This window comes from Poecile atricapillus, chromosome 18, assembly GCF_030490865.1.
Source record: "Poecile atricapillus isolate bPoeAtr1 chromosome 18, bPoeAtr1.hap1, whole genome shotgun sequence".
In the NCBI taxonomy this organism is placed as follows: domain Eukaryota; kingdom Metazoa; phylum Chordata; class Aves; order Passeriformes; family Paridae; genus Poecile; species Poecile atricapillus.
The window spans coordinates 4,659,094-4,679,686 of NC_081266.1; the positions used below are offsets into that span (position 1 = coordinate 4,659,094).

The 20,593-nt window shown below is 41.6% G+C and overlaps 1 protein-coding gene across 8 annotated transcripts in view; it reads right to left on the reverse strand.

Moving 5' to 3' along the window:
• Window positions 1-20,593, reverse strand: part of CALD1 (caldesmon 1) — a 171,422-nt gene that overhangs the window by 29,308 nt on the left and 121,521 nt on the right. Inside the window, exon 1 of one of the 8 annotated variants that reach the window (XM_058852849.1) lies at window positions 18,794-19,031. The exons of the other annotated variants lie outside the window; for them this stretch is intronic. Within the exon in view, the coding sequence (XP_058708832.1) occupies window positions 18,794-18,840 (47 nt within the window). The 5' untranslated portion in view covers window positions 18,841-19,031. Of the gene's footprint in view, window positions 1-18,793; window positions 19,032-20,593 lie in introns of those variants that run through there. 8 annotated transcript variants of the gene reach the window in all.

Here is a 20,593-nt window from a genome sequence, read left to right on the forward strand (position 1 = left end):
TCAGCTAGCTCCTAGAAAACACCAAATCTATAAAAGCCCAGCTCTGTAGCTGAGCAAACATGCTCCTAGCCTGCTCCTGTAGGAGCACTCACCGCTGTGTTTGAGCAGCTCAGGCCCACGTAGCTGGAATTGGACTCAGCAAAGCAGCTTTTCATCAGCCTCCCCTAAATATCACACTCTGAAAATGGGGACAGTATTCTACAGCTCAAAGACTAGAAAGCAGGGAGACACAAGTATGACAGCAGCTCTCAGTGGTTGGTTCTGAGTGCCAAACATCTGACGCCCACAAAATTTTTGTGAGCCCGGAGCCCTGCCAGGCCAAATCACACAAGATCGCTGCTGTGATGAAAGCCTACAGCTGAGAACCCATTGTACTCATCTAACCCAACAGATGATTACATTTAGCTTCATCCTACTTGAAAAGGACCTTAAAATCCTAATAATCCTGTGTCCCATTCAAATCTTTGCTGAGGTTATTACTGTGTGAGATAAAGGGAGAGGCCTGCATTCCTCTTATCTTTTTGAGCAGGGAAAGTGAATTTGGAAGCCAACATGTGCCAGACCCAGTCAGGACATTCATTTACTTTGCTTCTGGCAGTGGTCTGATACATCATGGTTAAGGAGTCTCTCTTCTTTACATAGTCACATATTTAAGTTAGCAGTGCAGCCATGAACAGAAAAAAACCCCAGAGTTCTTCACTGACTAAAACCAAGTACAGATAATGTTTGTATTGCAAATATTTTAACATTAAAAGCAACTAAACCATTTTGATTTAGCCATCAATCAGACTCTTTGGGGCCAAACCTCTCCCATCACCGCGTTCTGACATTATTTTTCTCCTTTGCTGGAAGAAGGGTGAAAGTACAGGACCAGCAATCAGTTATCCCAATTTTACTTTAAGAATTTAAAGTGTAAAATATGGCTGAGCCACTTGCCAGACCTAGAACAGCATTTTCATCCTGAGTGCACCAAAGAATTTAATTTGCTATTTTCATGCTCTGCTTCAAGAGCTTGCAACCTTTCCCTTTGTAGAAACAACTCTTCTCAAAGAGAGTGCAAACCATGAGCAGCACAGCCATGAGGGATCACAGTGAGGGATGAGGAAGAAAGGAGGGAGCTGAATTAAAAGCCCTAAAGGTGATGCAGGGAATCACCTGCCATTTTTAAGCAACTCCAAGGGGTATCAACATTTTGTTTAGGTCTACAACAGAAAGGATAAGAATACAATACTAAACCAGTGGGGTCTTTAATTTCCACAAGAAAGAGCAGACCACATAAAGATGAAGTTCATTCCACTCTCTGTACCCACACAGAACACCCCTCCACAGAAAGAAGAACAACTGCTTTTAAAAGCCTCTTTAAAATGCCTTTTTTAAAGCACCAGTTGCTCAGCAAACTAAAAAAGGAAATGAAAAGAATACCCTAAGCAAAAAATTCCCACAAAATCTTATCCATTAAACAGATATGTACTTCCTGTCCTTGGACACTTATCACATAGATCATCTGTTAAGAAAGCTGAAAATGTCTCTTAATATGATTCTAAACTCATCCATTGCCTTCCTCCATATCAGTGCAGTTTCCTACAGCCAGCAAATACACCAGGTATGGGCTCCATCCATGAGAATCACCTTAAGTATTCATTTCTGTTCACCAACATTCATGCAATCTGCCCAATAATCTGTAAATACACACATGGGAACAACATGGGATTAAACATGGGAACAAAAAGTTGAAGTTTTTTTAAGAGTTTCTTGTTTTCCTTACAATTATGTTAACACTGCTTTCAGTGTGAAGAGTGACCCTCATTCTGCCACTGTTACAGATCTCTGCAGCAGCCCACCACAAGCAAAATCAACTTGGGAGCTCTTCAGAGTTTATCTTCCAATTGCCTACATCTTTTGACATTCCTCAGATGAGGAGTAAATAAATAATAAAAAGTATTTCTCCAAGATTTCAACTCTGTTTATCAGACAGATGGAAATCTGATGATCCACGCTGGCCTGGGTTGTTTCTCCACCCTTGGAGAGCAGCCTTGCTGCCCAGCACACACCCAGCAGCTAAATGAAACCAAACTGACATCCATTTGTCACCTTTCACATGGCTTTGCAGGCAAGCATCTCTCCACAATCAGCTGTTCCAGCTGTCTCAGGCACTGAGACCACAACACAGCATGATCTCAAAAGAGGTGATGGTAAAAAAAGGTATGCCAAGCCTGCTGATACAACTCTCTTGTGGAATATCTGACTATTCTGAGTTGGAAAGGACCCACAAGGATCATCGAGTGCCAGCTCTCAAGGGCTGAAATCCCAGACCTGAAGAGCTCAACAACAAATCTCATTAGTATCTAAGTCTAAAAATGTTGCCCTCAGATAGAATGGGCGGGGGGAGACTTTGAGTGAAAAATAAATCTGCTGGATTGGGAACACAGGACATGTGGCCATTTGCTTCAGACCTTTCTCAGAGCAACACAGCACTCTGTATTTTACACCAAACACTGAATTTATGTAAAGTTATAACCCAGCAAGGAACTTGGTAATAGCTGGGATGATTATGGGGCTGAAACCATTTCATACAATCCAGCTTTAACTGGTTTCCACTTGAAACCACAAATCAGCTCGAGCATTATCTAATGCACTTTGGGTTTGGAGTGCATTGCTTGCACTCCTTGCCCAGCTCTACAACATTATTATTATTGTCTGAATTATGACAGCGCTGAAATTTCCTGATCAAGCTCATGGGCTTGCTACAGTAGGCAATTTATGAAGATAGGGCAAGATCTGGTCCCCATTCTAAACAGTGTGTATTCTGATTAAAGAGAAACTTTATCATTTGTAGCACAATCTGCCCTCAGTGAGTCATAAATAAACCTGATGAATCCAGATTTTTTCATTTTTCACAGGAGTGGAAAAAACCTGCCTAATTTGACTGGATCACACTACTCCATTCTAGAAGAGGCAGGGAGAAAGAATTGCTGTGGATCTGAACTCAGACTCCATTTCAAGAGTGTCAGAAACACATGAAAAAATTCCAAACAGAGAAAAAAGCCTTTAAGATTTTTAAGTTAAGCAGGCAGCTCATATCTGCCTCTTCTTTCCTCCATGGTTTGCTTGAATGTCAATCTGGTTTTTAGGCCTGCAGAAACACCTTTCATTCTTAGCAGCGCCCTCACAACGTGGACCCAATTAGACACAATTGCACCTATCCAGCTCTTTCCCACACTACTTTGTCATCCTGAAGCTTTTACATGTATTACAGACTGATTTTGTCTGTGGTCCACCCCAAGAAATGAGATCATTCATCCTGTACCAAACTGCTGCACCTCCAGCTTGTGACCTAACCTACTTCCAGGACCTCTGCCCTTTGTTAGGTGAGACCACAGCAGCTGAAGCGATTTCTGTTGGTTTGTGTCTCCAAATTTATGTCAGATGGAGGATGTCAGTAAAATGTCCTCAATGACAAACTTCACTGCCAGACTCAGTCTATAAAAGTTGAATTTGTCGGCCTTCTGTGCTCTTAGAAAGTCTTTCTGTTTACCCAGGCTCTTCCTGAAAGGATGGGTGGGGTGAGGATGGACTTTGTTAAAACACCCAGTGGGGAGCGTTCTTTGTGTCACTGTTGATATTCAGTCCCATTTTGTTTATGATTACATATGTCTTTAATCTTTTTATTGTTTGCTTAATTTGTGTTATGATAGGCACATAAAAACCTGAATATAAACAACTGATCAATCTTCACCTCCAAAAAAAAAAAGCAAACCATACCAAGTACACATGATTCCACAGAGGGCTTTGCGTGTCAATCTCAGCTGTATTTCATTCAAGTCATATCTAAAAATGTGCTGAATGGTGGGGGGCAGTTGTGGGGAAAACTGTTTTTTCTAATCATTCCCCCCATCATTCAGTGAGAGCTGCCAGCATTCTGCTCAGACCTGATCAAGAAGACTCATTTTTATGAGGGAATGAGCAGAATTTCAGTCCAAAATTCTCATGCTTCAAGAAGATGTAGTGAGTGAAAACAGGGGATTATGCTGGAGACATGCAGACATGCCACCACAGTTCTCAGTCCAATGCTGTGCATGAATGCTGTTATTAACACCCATATTTTTCACATATTTCTCAATTTGACATGCACCATGGTTTGTTTTTTTTTTCAGATTGAATGTAGGAGAGACAAGTGGATAAAATTAACCAATGGCTGGAAATGAAAACAAATTAAAACTGGAAATTAAGCACATGTTTTGAACAGTGGGGATAATTACATACACGAGAAATTATGGTACATCCGTCTCTTGCATCTCTGCATTAAGATGAATGCCTGTTTGGAAGTTATACTACAAAATAATCCCAATTTTGGGGTTCATTGTATGGTGAAATTCCACTAACAGTTATGTATGGGAAGTTGGACCAGATTATATGGTGGCACCTGCTGGATTTAAACACTACAGCCTTCCATTTACAAACAGCACACATTTCTCATTTTGCTCACAACTTATCTCTGTCTCAGCAATATTTTTACTCTGTTTATCCATCCATTCTCCACAGGCACACAGCCTGTACTCCTGAGCAGGCAAATCACCCAGATGTGCACACAGTTCTCGGGCCAAAACAGACTGATGCACCTTTCAGTGTATTATGTTCTCATTCACTTCATTTTCATACTGTGTTTCCAATATACTTTCTTCTTTTTCATAGCTCCAAAGATTTCAGGGATTACTATTTTTTTCTGGAGGATAACCACTTATCAAATACTTTTTCAGAAGAACATTGTCTCTGTCAGACCTGGCATCCTTAATTTCCTGCTGTACCTTCAGAAGCATTTCTTCTGCCTTAAACCTTGATCTAAAACACCTAAAGGCTAAAACTTCTGGCCATTTTAACAACACCTTTTTTGTTGTTTCAGCTAAGCAAAACCTTTGGATTATTGACTTTGGTTAAGGACTTGGCTGGAGGCTGTTATTTTGTTTACATGACAAAACAGTCAAACATGGTAAAGAGAGGTTCAGTTTGTGTACATTCTTTTTTTAACTTTTTTTATGGTTTCTTTTTTTTTGACATTTTAGACATTTAGGTTTTTTAACAGGTAAGGAAAGAGTAGGTACACTCATCCCTCAAACAGTGTGATTCTGAAATCTAATGAAACCACATCGAAGAATGAAGTACAAAAAGTGATATGCAGGCTAAAAAAGGACTCCATACTGACAGCAAAAAATCCTTGGTGACTACCAAGTAATTAATGCCAAAACCATCCAAAGATTTTATTTCTTTGCTGAGGATGGCACTGAAGCCTCTCAGAAAGATCTTGGCTTCCCAAATTACTGTTTTCCGTTGAAAATGTAAATTTCACTTTAGGAGATTCCAAGATTTCCAATGCCCTGCATCTTTCCTTTTTTTTTTTTTCCTGCTCATAACAGCTCAGCTCCTTTGGTTTTAGATTCCAGCCCTAAACCTGGGCCTGGCAGTCAGATCCAGCCTGCACCACCACGGCACCGCTCGCACAAAGGCAGAATGACTCATGCACGCGCCTATTTTCCTTTTCATTCTTTTTTCTTTCCAACCCCCCACCCCTCCTTTCCTCATGGCTTAAAACTGATGATCTGTTTTCGTAATATGAAGTGCAAGCAGATTCTCCAACCACAGCCACATAGCTCTGGTAAATCACCTCAGCATAAATCGGCTGCAAACATGAAGGGTAAAACCCTCCTGCTACCGAAACAATGTCAAATTTCCGACCTATATTATATTTAGATAAAAGTGCCTGCTGGAAATGTACCAGGGGGAAGAAAGTAATTCTCTCAATATGTGAAGCCTAATGCTCTGCAGTTTTACTGCATAACAATAGACATGGCATTGACCTGTCGGTGAGCAGAGCAGCGTATCGAATCTCTTCCAATTTAGGTGTTTCACATGAAAAAAAGAAAAAAAAAAATGAGCAGAAAACAATAAGTGGCCAAGTGCCTTCTACCTGACCATTTTTTACTGTTTTTCCTGGAGCTTGGTGGAGTTCACCCAGATCTCTGTTTCCCTGGCAGACGGTGAACAGGCAGAAGAGTGTACACAACAAGTTTGCTTTTCCAAACGTGAAAAAGCGGGAGCAAAACCCAATCAGCGTGCATACCACTGTGGTTAATGTGGGATTTGTTGACTCCAGAGCAAATTGCTTGCTGCCACCACCTCCAGCTTCTAGTGCTTTATTGCATATAAAATCCGAAATAATTTATGCCACAGCCTTACCCAGTAAGTAATATTTCAGGCACATGACTTGAGAACAATGGGCATCTTGCCTGGCTGAGGCAGAAGTCAGGCTCTACAGGATTTGCCCTAGAATGTACAATCCACAATTTCTACAAAGACAAATAAGAAGTTTTCTTTCTTGTGGTTTTGGGCTGCTATATTTAATGTGGCTTTCAAGGCACTTTTATACCTCAAATTGCTAGCTTACTGATTGCATCCAAAATTAAGATCTAACTCAATGTGCAGTTTAGCCCAGTAGCTGCAGCAGGCAATATTTTTTGAAAAAATATAATTTAAACACTTTTTTTTTTTAAAAAAAAATATTTACTTCTGATGTTACTTTTTTTTTATCCCAAAGCAGCACAACACATCCTCAGAAACTGTTCAAACAAGAATCAGAATTTGTTCAAACAAGAACAAATTGATGACTTCAAAAAAGCACAAACTGAATTATAATAAATCATGTATGTATTCCTGTCCTGGAAACCCAGCCTTCAATTTCATCTGCTTATCTATTTTCACCCTTTGAAGACTTCTTTAATGCAGCACTCTAGGAAATAGAGAGCCTCTTAACAAACCAATGCTGGGACTTTATTTCTTTCATAAAGATTAAGAAGATTGCTGCATTTTAAGAGCGCTGTGTTTTAAGAGGAAGTGCAGGACTGTGGGGATAAGGTCTCATCCACATGAGACTTTAATTTCAGCCTGCTCTTTCTCCACTGAATATCATGTAAGGAGAAAGACTATGAAAGTTAACTCAGAGAATCACTTATTTGAGGAATGAAACATTAATATCCAAACCAATCTCAGTCACACACCCCACTCCTCCATCACCATGCCCAGTCTACTCACAATCGACTTCCAGCATCTATTTATACACCATCCACCCTGACAAAACAAGAAACTCGTGAAACTGGAGATGGAACAGGGCTTGGGTTTTCAAATTTCTGAGCAGAATTGCCTCTTGCACTCCTGCATTTTCTGCTCTTGCCCACCAGGCTTTGCAGGGTACGATGAAGAACCACAAGTCAGGACTCTAGAGGTGAGTGTGAAGGGAAGAAAATTCACAGCATCACATGGATTTATATCAAGGACAAAGCAGCAGGACTGGGCAAGTGGCTGTCACCAACACCCAGCCAGCTTCACAGGGCTGTCCAAAAACCCTCCATGACCCAGAGAAGGGAAACTGTAACACAGCAGGTTGTGACTACCCAGATTACACATCACTCAGAAATTGAAGCGTTCTGTGCTCTGAAACACCTACAAACAGTCAGAACCCTGCTTTTATTGCTTGCTCCATTGAAGGTATGGGTGTTACCATTACTCTGGCCTCTGTGAAACATCAAAACTGCTCTGTCTTTCCCAGGGGATTAGAGATTGTAAATAAATGACAATTTCTCAGAGCTAGACTGGTCCCTGAGGATGTCTGCCGAAGCTTTCAGAAATACAGCGAGCTCTGTGCTGATGACCAAAGTACAAGGCATGTGTTTGCACACAGGGAGTCTGGAAAAATAATTTTACCAGATAATTATTCAGATAATAATAGAATAATCTTTTTTTATCCGCTCTTCTCAGCCTAAAATATGCACCAGGAGGACACAGCCTTAACATACCACAGATTTATTTCAGAATAAATATTGAAATAAATGCCACAAACAGGATAGCAGATGAAATGCAAGACCAGAACATGCACCAAAACAGAGCAGACTGTGAACCCTTATGCTAACCGAAATAAAGCACTTGAGGGGAAATGTGGCATTACAAATACATCCAGTACTACATGTGGTGAATGGGAAAAAAAAAAAAAATGTAATGAAAATCAGATGTCCCAAGATTTTCTGGTACCAATTCCCCATGCACACAACTCACGGATGCTGTGCAGGTGTGGATTTTGTTTCAAGGGAAATTCATGGCTGTTTGCTTTTAACATGGGCAAGCATCTCTCTCTTTCTGAGGTGTTTAAGAAGCCTGCTGTCAACAGCCCAGGTGATCAGGAGACACTTTTGGTGAGACAGCAGAGGAATTATTAGTGCAGATCCCATCACTTGCTAACGGGATTAGGGGCAGATACATTCCATGCATCCCTGTGAACGCAAATCCTGATGTGTCTTTCACCTTCATGGAAGGTGGTAAAGGAGCTTTCCATAAAACAACTCTGTAGAGATCTGCAGGGTCACGTACAGCACTTTGAACAGCACATGAATGCTACAACAATTTGCAGACATCATGTAACAGCACTGTGCAAATGAAACAGCTGGAAGTTTGAAATGCAGCCATTGTAACTACACCCACATAAACACAATAAAATACCCTGGCTTTCAACTTTCAATTAGTTTTCCCTTAGATGTGCTTGTTCTTCTCATATTGCTTCACTGTAATCCTTATTCCAGAGAAGTTACTCGTAAGAAATTACCAAACTCAGTGTTGGAGATACTGTCTGGAAAGCTGACTGAGCTCATGAGAGCTGATTAATCACACTGCAAATACAAATCTAAAAGCCACTGCTCTTTAAAAAAAGGAGGGGGAACAACCCTTTTCACAGAACTCTAGCATCCAACAGAAACCTCTTCCATTTCAAAGACTCACTAATAAATTATTCACAACTTACAAGCTGTTCACAGAAAGTATCCAGATAAAAAACAGGAATCAGTAGAAAATAACTATTTTCTTGCCCTAAAAAGCCCACAACTTGGAGACTTCCAAAAGGACATAGTAAAGAGGCACCTAACACAGAGAAACTGCCCCTTGGAGATACAGGGACAGGGTGAGGGGCTTTTCTGCATTATACAGTGTGCTTTCAAACCCCAACAGTTATTACTGCAGCCTTTTTGTAGTTGTTGCTGATAATTTCAGTTTCATTCTGGAACAGCAGTTCCACACAGGAAGCCAGTCAGTAACAGCTGTTGGAAAACACTTTACAAAGGTAAGCATCCAGACAGGAAGGATAGCAAAGAGCTGCTGTGATAAAAAAGCAATACAGCCAATGGAAACAGACTGCAAGGGCAGCCAAAAGAGGATCTGATCCCAAAGGTGAGAGGAGACAAGCCCTGAGCAGTTTCCATCACCAAGAAGCAAAGCCGTCTAACAGATTCAACTGACATTTTTACAGAAAGGGTAATCAAAAAATTCATCATTAAACATACACACCCACAGATGTTCAAGCCAAGGCTTCTGGTATAATCCATTCCATTCCAGAAGTGAATGCAGACCAATGGTTCTTGGCACTTGTTAAATTCTTTCCATCAAAAGATCTCAACATGTTTTACAAATGTTGAGCAACCCTTGCAACCCTTCTGACTTCTGTGTGCTGTTATTATTACAATGCCAGTTAATGGAATGGAAAAAGAGATATATAGATGAATGTACTACTTTTAGTGTAAACCACAGAGCAGATACAGTTGTCTTTTGGCTGCACTACTTCACACCTGCTTCAAAAACTTGTTGCATCCAGAAGGAGCTCTTCCAGCAAGGAGTTGTTGTAGGTATGTGCACTCCTTCCTCCCAGTCCCATCCCCAACAGCTGCACTGTGCTGACTTCCATTGCTGCTCTTGAAAGCACGTGAAAGCCACGGACAGAATTATCCTGAAATGCCTTTTTCTGGCATTCAGAACAAAGAGACACGCTCCCCTGAGCTCTCTCTGATCAAGTGATGGCCTGTCTCTCCTCTACATTTTAAATAATGCCTTCTGTTGCTAGGTATTTCCAAGTCAGTAGTCTACACTTTTTATAAAGAGGTGTGCCTGCTGGGAAATAGGAAAGCAAGGGCCAAAAGCAAGTTTAGCCCAGGGGATCTTGTGGCCATGTCACTGCAAAAGCATCTTGGACTTTTCACAGGGGTCAGCAAGGCTCAAGACAGTCTGGAACCTTTTGAAGCACTGGGCTGTGAAGTGAGATACACTTAAATGCCTGAAAGTATGAGAAGTGGGGTTCAGGGTCATCACCCCACCACTGGGAAAGAAGGAGGCCACTTGCTGCCACATCCTTCTACTTCTCAAGCTTCAACAGGTACAGAAAGCTCTGTCAGACTTGGTCAGGATGGAGTGAGAAAAGCCCAGCTCCACTGGGGAGCTCCACTCCACTAAAACCAGAGAGGTTGTAGTCCTAGAGAAACTGTAGGAAGTCACACAGGAAGATTTCTGTGTGCCACAGCTGTCACTGCTCCCTCTCTGGTCTCACAGTGTCCATGGCACTGACCTGAATGTCAGCCAACCCCTCCAACACCAGCTCTTGTGGAACTTGGTCTTGATTCGAAGTCAAAGCTTCTCCCCTCTCAACTGGACTGCAAGACAGAGTGTTTTGGGGTGTCACTGAGATTTCTATGACATTTGCACAGCAGGTGGATTTTGGAGGCATTTGTACAGTAGATGGATTCTTAGAAGCAGCACCAGAGAACAGACCTTACACTTGATCCAAGCATGGATCATCCATGGTTCATCCAAGGTCCTCCTCATCTTCCACCCAAGTTCTTCATCCTCTTCCCAGCCAGAAATCCACAGTAACCATTCACAGACACACACCAAGTCCATCCCAAGGGAGATGTAATTCCATTTATCCTTTTACGAAATCTCTCGCTGAATTTAATTCATGCAGCCAAAAGGCACTGGGAGGGGCCAAAATCCAAGCACTGGATAGCAAACTTATATTTCATATACTTTTGAGAAAGTACAGCATTTGTAAAGCAAGGATTTGGCAACAAAAAAAATAATGACAAATACTTGGCACAACAGAGAATTAGGACAAGCATAAGAGAATTTGAATTCCTACTCACACAGAGTTTGGTCCAACCTGTTACCACATTTCCACAGAAATTACTGAGTAAACAAGAACATGGTAATTATCTGAAGAAGATAAATCTTTAGCAGCTACAAGGTAACAAAAAGGTCTAGAAATTAGCAATACTCTGAATTGGAAAATAAGTTAAGACTGCTCTTAATTCAAAATGCTGAGAGTCATGCTGACAAATGTGGGGTTTCAAAGACTTCATTTGGCTCCTCTTCTGCTACAGCTTCCTGTGTGAAAACACAAACACTTGCAATCCTCTGCCAGTGAGGTGCTCTTGGATGTACTTAGGGGGGTTTCTGCCAGCTCAGGATGATCAAGAGACCGACTGCCAGTGTTGGTGCATAGCTGTGATCATATACAAACAGGATTTCTGGATGTTTGACCAAAATACCACCACTCAAAATTGTTCAGGGGCAATAAATAAACATAGGGCTGGGTGGGAGATGCTGTCTCCTGCCTCAGCACTTCACAGGGTGTTGGGAGACTTTGAAAGACAGAGAAGGATGCAGGAATTCAGGTAAGTAATTAACCCCATGGCTTTTCCAAAATGCCAAGAAAGGAATATTTGTTCTGAGGGTTGCAAATTCTCACAAGTGCACATGCAGTCAGTGGGAAGATTTCACAGCCATACAGGTAAGGGCTATGGGAACACCAAGATAGCTCTGTTGCAGCATTAAGAGAGTTTTTTAAGTTTGGTAGACCTTGAGTAAAAGCAAGGTTTTTAGAGAGCAACAGAACTGCTTTGCTATGGCCTTCATGGCAAATTTAACAGAGGAACAAGGAAAAAATGAGTCCTCAAACTTCATCTTTCTAACCAAAGTAAAAATTTAGCTGGTTTTGGAAACAGATGTGGCCTCTGCTAATTAGATTTTCTAGCTCTTTGCAATCCTGAGAAAGAAAACTGCTGACATGATGTGTCTGACCACTCCTGTTCCAGGAGGAGGGAGATGACTAAGGCCAAGATGCACAACACCATCTTACACACCCAGAGCACATGCCAGTGATTTTCCTCTTGCAGGACAAACAGAATCCTAAAAACCCTCAGGCTTCACAGAGGAAAGATGAGTGTTGCACAAAATACACACCCTAATTTGAAATGGGATTCTTTTTTTATAGACATCAGCGTGCAAGAGAATACAGTAAGGTCGGAACACAATTCACTTGGGCTTTGCAAGATAAGCAAATAAAACACTATCAAGAGATGACTGAAAGGGAAAAATTAAAAAAAAAGGGGGAAAGGAAACACATGGCAATGGAGAATGTCACTGTAGCTCATGGCAGCTGGAAAGCCAGGAACAACCTGAAAATGACCAAAGGGACTGCAAAGGTTCCACCACAGCCAGGTCAGTGTGTGATGATGGTGACACACATCATCTGTGGATGCTGAAACCCACAGTGCAGGGAGCTTGTGAGGTTCACCCATCCCTCACTGAGTCACAAACTCCACGAAATCAGGTATAATAAAAGTGCAAACAAACAAACAAACAAAAACAAATCCAAAACAAAACAACGTAAAAAAACCCCCAAAGAACAAAAACCTGTAGTAAGGAACGAGCCAGGACAGCAATAGTTGTGATGCTAGAAGATACTTCTGTAATTACATTGCAGCAACTCCAGGGCTGAACGAATTGCAGATGGAATCTGGCAAGCCAAAAAACCTCCTGTTCAGAAACATGTAATATATTTTTATGGTTAAAAAGGGCCTGAGGGCAATTTGGCTTTGGCAAAGCAAACAGAAGGCAGAGTTTTACATCCTGTACTGTCACGTGCGTTGGTCCCAAGGACACACCTCTAGGACAGGCCTCCACATTTCTAGAAGAATCGTGGGAAAGAAAACAAATGCACGTGGATGGCTTCCCCAGGGGCTGTTTTCTCCATTTTTTAAAGTACATTGCAGAGCAGTTAGGAGATACTTCTGAAGAATGTTCAGTCTGGAACCAGAATCATCTTGGATTTTTTTTGTTCCGTAAGACGGCAGCATTTGCCTCGAGGACCCGCAGCAGGACCAGATCTGGCTAAAGAGAAGTACAGAGCAGATTGGAAGTGATCTGAAAAAAGATTCAGAGCTCAGAGTGAAACTTCTTGCAGAGAGTTAATCCTCTCCAGTTGGTATGCCAGGTTCTGCTGGGGTCAGCCTTGCTCACAAGAAGCTGAGTATTTCTCACTGCTGCTCAGTGGAGGTATATGGAAAAGTGGTGGAAGGAAATTAAAAAAGAAGACAAAGTGAGCCAAGTCCCTGGTCTTCAAGAGAAATGCTGACTGAGGAAGAGTCTGAATACAAAACAGGCATCTTGCAAAAAAACCCCAAACCTTACCAATCCCCCCCCAAAAGGGGTTGCTCATTAAGCTTTTGGGAGTAGTCCACACCTCATGGTGCATCTATATATTTTATTTAATGTGAACTGGTACATCCAACCCCTGCTACCAAAGCTGTTTATTTTCCTTTTCTGCTTTATTATCATCCATTTGTGTTTCACATCCTTTCCCTACAGTAAGCTAACCTCAATAATGACAGGATATGTACTCTAGAATTACTATGGTGGGGAGCAGAGGAAAAAAAATTGCTTCACAAGTGATGCCAGCAAATGTACAGTATTCAGGGGAAAATAAGCAAGAGAATGACAGAGAAAACTGGGTATTAGTGACTAAGTTAACCATTATTCCTCCTACAATCAAAGAAACACACCAGAGCACCAGGTGGAAAGGGAGCAGCCACTTTACATCACTTTCAGTCTCCTGATGAAAATTGAATTTCAAGTGACTTTAAGCAGCACCAATTAAAGATAAAATAAAATAATTAGTATTCTTTAACCAAGAGATAAACAGAGACTGAGGAACAAAAAACCCAAAATACAAGCTTCTGCCATCACATGAAACTTTGTTCACCATAATTCAGCTTAAAAGTCAAGGAACTGCATTGACTTCAGATGCCTGTACTAAAGCCTGGGATGTGCTGCTCATCTCTGGAATTCAATGTGAGCAACCCAAGTAATTGGAAGGGAAAAAACAGATGAACAATCAACTAAACCTTGTACTTTGTAAAACCTTGTACTTTGGTTCAATAGTGGGTTTTGGAGAAGAGAGAAATTGTATTGAAATACCTTGGACTACAGTGTGATTTTTTTTTTCTGACAGCTTCACAAACTGCTTAAATGCTTTAGAGGTAAAACCCACATGGAAAACTGTTTTCCAATGTGCTCGCTGTTCCCCGAAAAGGCGATTACAATATTGCAATGTTGGACTTGCAAAAATGCCTCATTGCCACATCCAGTTTGAGTGTCAGAGTGAGATTTCACAGCACCAGCTGTGAAAAAGAGAAGGAAGAGGGGAGGGGGAAGGCAAAAGGGGGAGCGGGGGAAGCCCTCCCTGACTGTCTGCTCTGCAAAGGATTTGAACTGCAAGAAAAGAGGAGCCGTGTCAGCAAATGCCAAACCAATGTGGTACCTGCCAAACCGCACCTTATCCTTCTCAATCAGCAGAAAAAAATATTATCCACTGCCTGATTTCTCTTACCTCACCAATAAAGGGCTGCTTTTTTTCCCTTATTAGGACAATCTCCACGCTGTAAAATTCCCATTCTAATAAGTGCCTTTAACAATATGTGCTGCACATCAGCACAAAAAGAAAGCAGCTAATAAAAGTAAAGCACAGGAGGAGAATAAAAGGGCTGAGTCCTAAATTAAAAGGGACGACATCGGCTTAGTTCGGGCTCCAAAATTTGATCATAGATTTTATGAAATGGAGAATTAAAATGGGAATGGATAAATGCATGAAGGCTAACATTATACAGATATATAATTATACACTTGGATCTGCAGCCACTTGTACATGCAAGCTGCCTTACTGAACTCAAGGAGACTTTTTCACTACATTTAAGAGCTTACACATCCCAAAATATAAATCAAATAGTCAGGGCATGGAAATAGTGCAAGAAAGGGGTTTTTTAATGTTTTGGGGTTTTTTTTTACAAAGTAAAACGTGGGTGGAATGAAAAGGTACAGAAAGTTGAGCCCCTGTGATTCAATTATTTCAATGACTGATGGAAGTGTTTTTCTTGGTTGCGTTTTTAAGCATTGGATTTAATTTACTGGACATAATTGACTTCACCTGCTTTCTACAGACATATATACAAGTATATGAACTGAAAAGCAAAAGGTAATCACCAGAGAATTTCCCTGAGTCTTTCCTGTTTTACTCTGAATTGGGAACAGGGTGGATGGGGAGCAGGAAAGGGAAGGCAGGGGTATGAAGAAGCAGGATAAAGCTCTACCACCCCCATCCAGCACTGGTTGAACACCTATGCCAATAGCGTGGCTGTGGAGGAGATATCTGGATTTTAGATCTGCACAAACAATGAATTTTCTAGTTTTGCTGAAGCAGAAGCAAAAACCCTTGTCAGAGTGAAGTGATATGGAAAATGTTCAGGGCTGTTTTTGGTTTTTTATAATTCAGCCTGGAACAAGAGAGCAAATCCTTCATATAAGTTTTTTTTTTTTCTTTCTTTTTTACTTTTCTCTTTGAAAGGTCAATTGGAATCAAAAGATAAAAAAAAAGTCAGAATTTTTTATTTACAAAAACTGCAAATGTGTAACTCAGTAATTTCTTATCTAGAAAGTGTAAAAAAAAATCATTAAAAAAAGCATTTCCTATTATTTTCATTTAGACAAAGCCAATTTCAGAAACCTGACATGAACTCATAACCAACTCTGCTCTGAACTGTTCTGAAAGAGTTCTGGCAAAAACTCTCCCACATTTTCGAGGTTTTACTAAATTTACCTATCATCAGAAGCCGTTCTAACAGCTCATTCCAGGCATTTGGATTCACAGCAAGTTCCTGGCTTGAACCAAGGCTTGCACAGGGTGGAGAATTTAGCTCAGAATTTTCATTAAACTCTCCCAAGTCACTTGTTCTCTGACAAAATTTTAGATGTTTGATGCTCACAGTCTTAAGATTGAGGTGCATACTCCAAACTCCACTCCAGATTTGTGCTCCTGAGCCAATGCTTTTCTTATGCTGAAAAAAAACCAAAATCTTTCACTGCAAAAGAATGGCTGCAAAATCTCAGAGTTTTCCCTGTAGACCTGTCCTTTCTCTGCCACAGAAACTCCCACTCAAAAATGTTTCAGTTCTTCATGTAGACTTGTCATTGCTGGGGAAGAGCCACTTTCAGAAATTGAGACTGGGATTCTTTGCTTCCAAAACAGAAAAATAACCTCACTAGGGGCAAACATCTTCGTGTGTCTTGTTTGTAGTTACATTATGTCCTTCTTGTATAACCTCAGTAATAGCAAAATGTAAAATGGCTTTTAGAATTTAGGGATTCAGGCCTTTGTCCACTGGGGAACAGGAATGAAATACGTGGTCAAAAGAGAAGATCAGAAAAAGGAGAGAGGTTCAAGTGAAGATTAACAGCATCGATTTTTGGAGCAGAATTACCCAGATGCCACCAACTCGACTGCTATCTGTGGAGGAGTCCTCTTAAACCCCTCTCTTCTCCTAAAAAACTAGCTGATATCAGTCTTGAACATCCAGCCAAGAAACAGAAAAGATAAGCCACAATACAAAGAAAACACTGCAAAAAAATCTGAGCTCCCAACAACCAAACTGAAGTTTGAACAGAAGTTATCATTTGCTGGATGAAAATATTCTACCTGTTGGCAAAGAGAACTTCTGCTTTCTCTAGGAACTTGCACAGTAAACACTTTAGTGTCCAGCACAGCGAGCCAAGCCAATCCCTATACATTTATTAAACAGACTTCATGTTTTCAGGCCAACCGGAATGATTTCTTGGCTCTGCTGAGAGCTTCTGCTTTTAATTTCTAGTGTATCAAATGCTAACAGGATTATACTCAGCTATTTAGCAATTACAAAATTTTCTGCAAATACCACAAGTCCACTGAAAGCATAGAAAATATCTTTAAATAACACAGATGAAATGATCATATAAAGGGGCCATTAGAGGACATTTGCAAGAAGTTAACAATCACATTGTACCTCATTCAAAATAATGCAATAACAGCCTCCTCCTTTTCCCTGGAGAGTCTCCAGAGAGTTCACTTATAAGGATTTTAATACTCCTTTTCTTTTCCACTGCAATCTCCTGAGAAGACACGAGCACTTGGAATGATTACGTTATTCCTCAGCCTGGGAAGGGCAGTATTTCATCATGTATTTCTCTGAGCAATGCTTTGAAGAAGCTTTTCTGGGTAATGCTAAAGGTGTCTTCCCTCTTTTGGCCTGAGGTCACGGAGATGTTTGTTACAAGGGAATAAATCAGTTTCCAAGCTCTGGCCACACATTTGATTTCTCTCCAGAGTCCTTGCCAAAGAGAACTTTGCTTTTCTTCCCCAAGCATGCTACCGTGAGTCTTGACAAAAGAACAATTTTGCTGTGTTCCTGTAGCAAAAGAAACCCATGCCTGGTTTTCAAGGTGTGTCTGCTTTTGTTAGAAGCTGTTACAGGACCCAAGATACAGGAAAAGAACACGACAGTAGCTAATCATACTTCAAGAGAAAAGGATTGTTTTCACTAAGATATAATTTCATTGATTTCATTGAAATCACTTCAAGCTTTGCTCCCAGCACTCCCCCAACACATCAGATATTCCAAGCATGAAGGCAGCACACTGCCAGTTCCCTCTCCTGCCCAAAAGGGAGTGGAGGAGAGTATCCCCCAGCAAGGATTTAAACAGTTTTTTTAACAGTGTTTTAAACAGAGCAGCCAGACCCTGACACCTCACTAAACCAGGTCCAGCACAGACTAGACCAGGTCACCTCAGAGGTCCAGCCTGCACTCAGGGCCAGCTCCCCACATTGGGTATCACAGGTTTCACCACTCATTTAATCACTCAAGTGTCCAAATTTCCCCTGCTTTGCCCCTTCCTTTCCTTTCCCCTTGCACTGAGGGCAGAGAATTCCGTGTTCCCCCACAGCAGCTCCCTGTTCCCATGCAGAGGTACGGGAGGGCTGGCTACCGTGGCTTGTGGCTGTATTTCACCACAGAACACACACACAAAAAAATGTCATCTGACATGCTCTCAGTTATTATTTATTGCCCAATTTCTGAAGTCACAATGAAGGATTTCAGATTCCTGGAAGGGACTTCTTGGAGGGGCTGAGTTTGGGAAATCCCTGAGCTCCCTCTCCCTCCAAGAGCACTGGATTTCATGCTGGAAGCTGTAAAAAACACGCATAGAAATCCCAGTTGCTCTTCAAAAACCTCTCCCAAGCTTTAAAGCAAACCCTTATAGAAATCACAGCAATTTAGAAACAGCACTGTCCTGTTTCCTACCCATCAGCTCATAAAGCAGACCAACGAAACAATACAGGACAGGAATAAAGCAGATTATATTACTGGAAATATTACACAGGCTAATTGATTTTCTTCTCTTGCTTTCCCTTCCACATTCAGGGATGAATGTGCCATGAGGACTTTATTTACTCTGTGAATTAAAAATATGAGTTATGCAAAAGCTTTCACACAAACTGTGAAATTCCTGCAAACTTTCCACCAGCAGAACTCCAATTAGCAGCCAGTTCTCCCAACACTTTCTTCTGCCACTGAGCAATTTGAATTCTGCAGTTCAGGTAAGAGAAATGCAAAGATTTTAGGCAACAGAGCACAGTGTAAAAGAAAAAAAGAAAGAATCCAATCTATATCCACTGCTTGTTGCCCAGCCAGCTCCCCAGCTTGTTACACCACTCTGTTCCCCTTGCCATTCCCTCCCACACAGCACCAAAAGGATAAATCCACACAGATACCATAAACTGGCAACTCACTTGGAAAGGCTGGACAGGTTTTGCCTGCAGTAGGATCTGCTGATCATGTTCTGCAGTGTTTGAGTCGCTGCAAACTGCTGGCAGCTCCAGGGAGCAAATGGACGGATGATCAGGGCGTGGAATGAGATAATAAAAATGCCATTATCCTTTCAGGCATGTGAGACTCATTGGATGCTCTTTCCACCCCACAGGTTAACCATTTGGTTGGTCCTGTAGCTCCTGGAATGACACTCTGTGTTTGCCTGTTCTCAAGCTCATTATCTATCTGGTATCCCCCTCCCCTCTGCTCTGTGATCATATGATTTTCCATTTATTTTTTTACTGTATTCTCTCTAATAGATCCTCCTCGTCATTGCTGGGCCCTCAGTTACAGAAATTCCTGCAGATTTCTCAGCTGCTCAAGCTGCCTGATGAACTCTTGCTTCCCATCCAGCTTTCACAAGAAGGAATTCTGTTTGGGCAGCTCGTCTGAGCACTGAGCAGCCTCAGCACTGCACAGAGGTGCCCTTGCAAGCATTTGCTCCTAGAAAAGGCACATTCCAGCCTGCTGAGAGATGAGAGGACCCAGATATAAAATAATGGTCCAGGGAACAGTCCTCTCTTTGACAGTAAATCAGTGCCCAAGCGTTTTGCAGGCACTTGCATCCAGTCTAACCTGTGAAAGGTCAGGCTGGATCGGACAGCTCAGGACTGAGGGTGACTGCCAAACACAAATCCAAGGAGGTGGGGAGCTGCTACAAGCACAGCTGCAGTCAAGGTAAAACCATCTTTGGCTTAACAACAGGATTAAAACCAGGGCTGGAGCTGAATCCAGCCTAGCAGACTGTCCTCAGTGTTCTTCCATGAATTCCAGCGAATGGAGCAGGAAACAGAAATGCAGTGATTTCAATGGAGGCACCACCAGTTTCACAAGCTTGGCTCTAACCCCCTTCCCCTTAAAGCCCAAAAATGTGAGCAAACTGAAACTGCACTCACTGTGCAGTCCTGCAGCTATTCCACCCCGGGCTGTGATCTTGTTAACCCTCATAAATTACAGGAGTGGGTGTGGATGGATTTGCACCCCAAAGGGAAATCTCTGCTGTCTGTGGGGAGCAATGTGTGGGTTCAGCAGGTGGCACTCTTACCTTGGAGTGAGCACCCAGGCCAGGGAAGCATCAACCCTGGCTCTTTTTTTCCTCAGAGCTTTCAAGAATCCTATGGCTGCACTTTGCTCGGGACACTGATATTAATTTAAGACACCAATATTAATTTACGACACCGATATTAATTTATGACACCAATATTAATTTATGACACCAATATTAACTTATGCTCTGCTTAAGTCCCATAGGCAATAACTGGATCTTTTTTTTCCTCCCAAAAGCCTCTCTCTACACTTTTGACAAGATAGGATTTTTGTGAAAAGGTAACAATCCTGTGCTTCACAGACAGATGAACGATTCTCTTGCAAATATGTACAAGGCTTTTTTTACACACACAGAAACAGGTCTGCACTACCCCACCAAGCTGCTATTTCTTCATGCACACCCTGTGTAGACCCAGCCCTTTGTTCTAAAGTACACCCCTCTTTTGGTGTATAAAACATACTGGAATTCTGGTCTGGAGCAAGGAATTGTGCTGATTGCCAAGGGAGGAAAAGATGAATTCCACTTGTGTGATTGCAGAGGGATCTGTAAATGAGATGAGGGTGCAGCAGACAGGCCATTGTTGGTTTTTTACCCAGCCCTCAAAGGAAGGTGAGCATGTAAAGCAGTGTGAATACATGAGGTCCTGAAAAATGCTGGTGAGAAGGGAGGCATA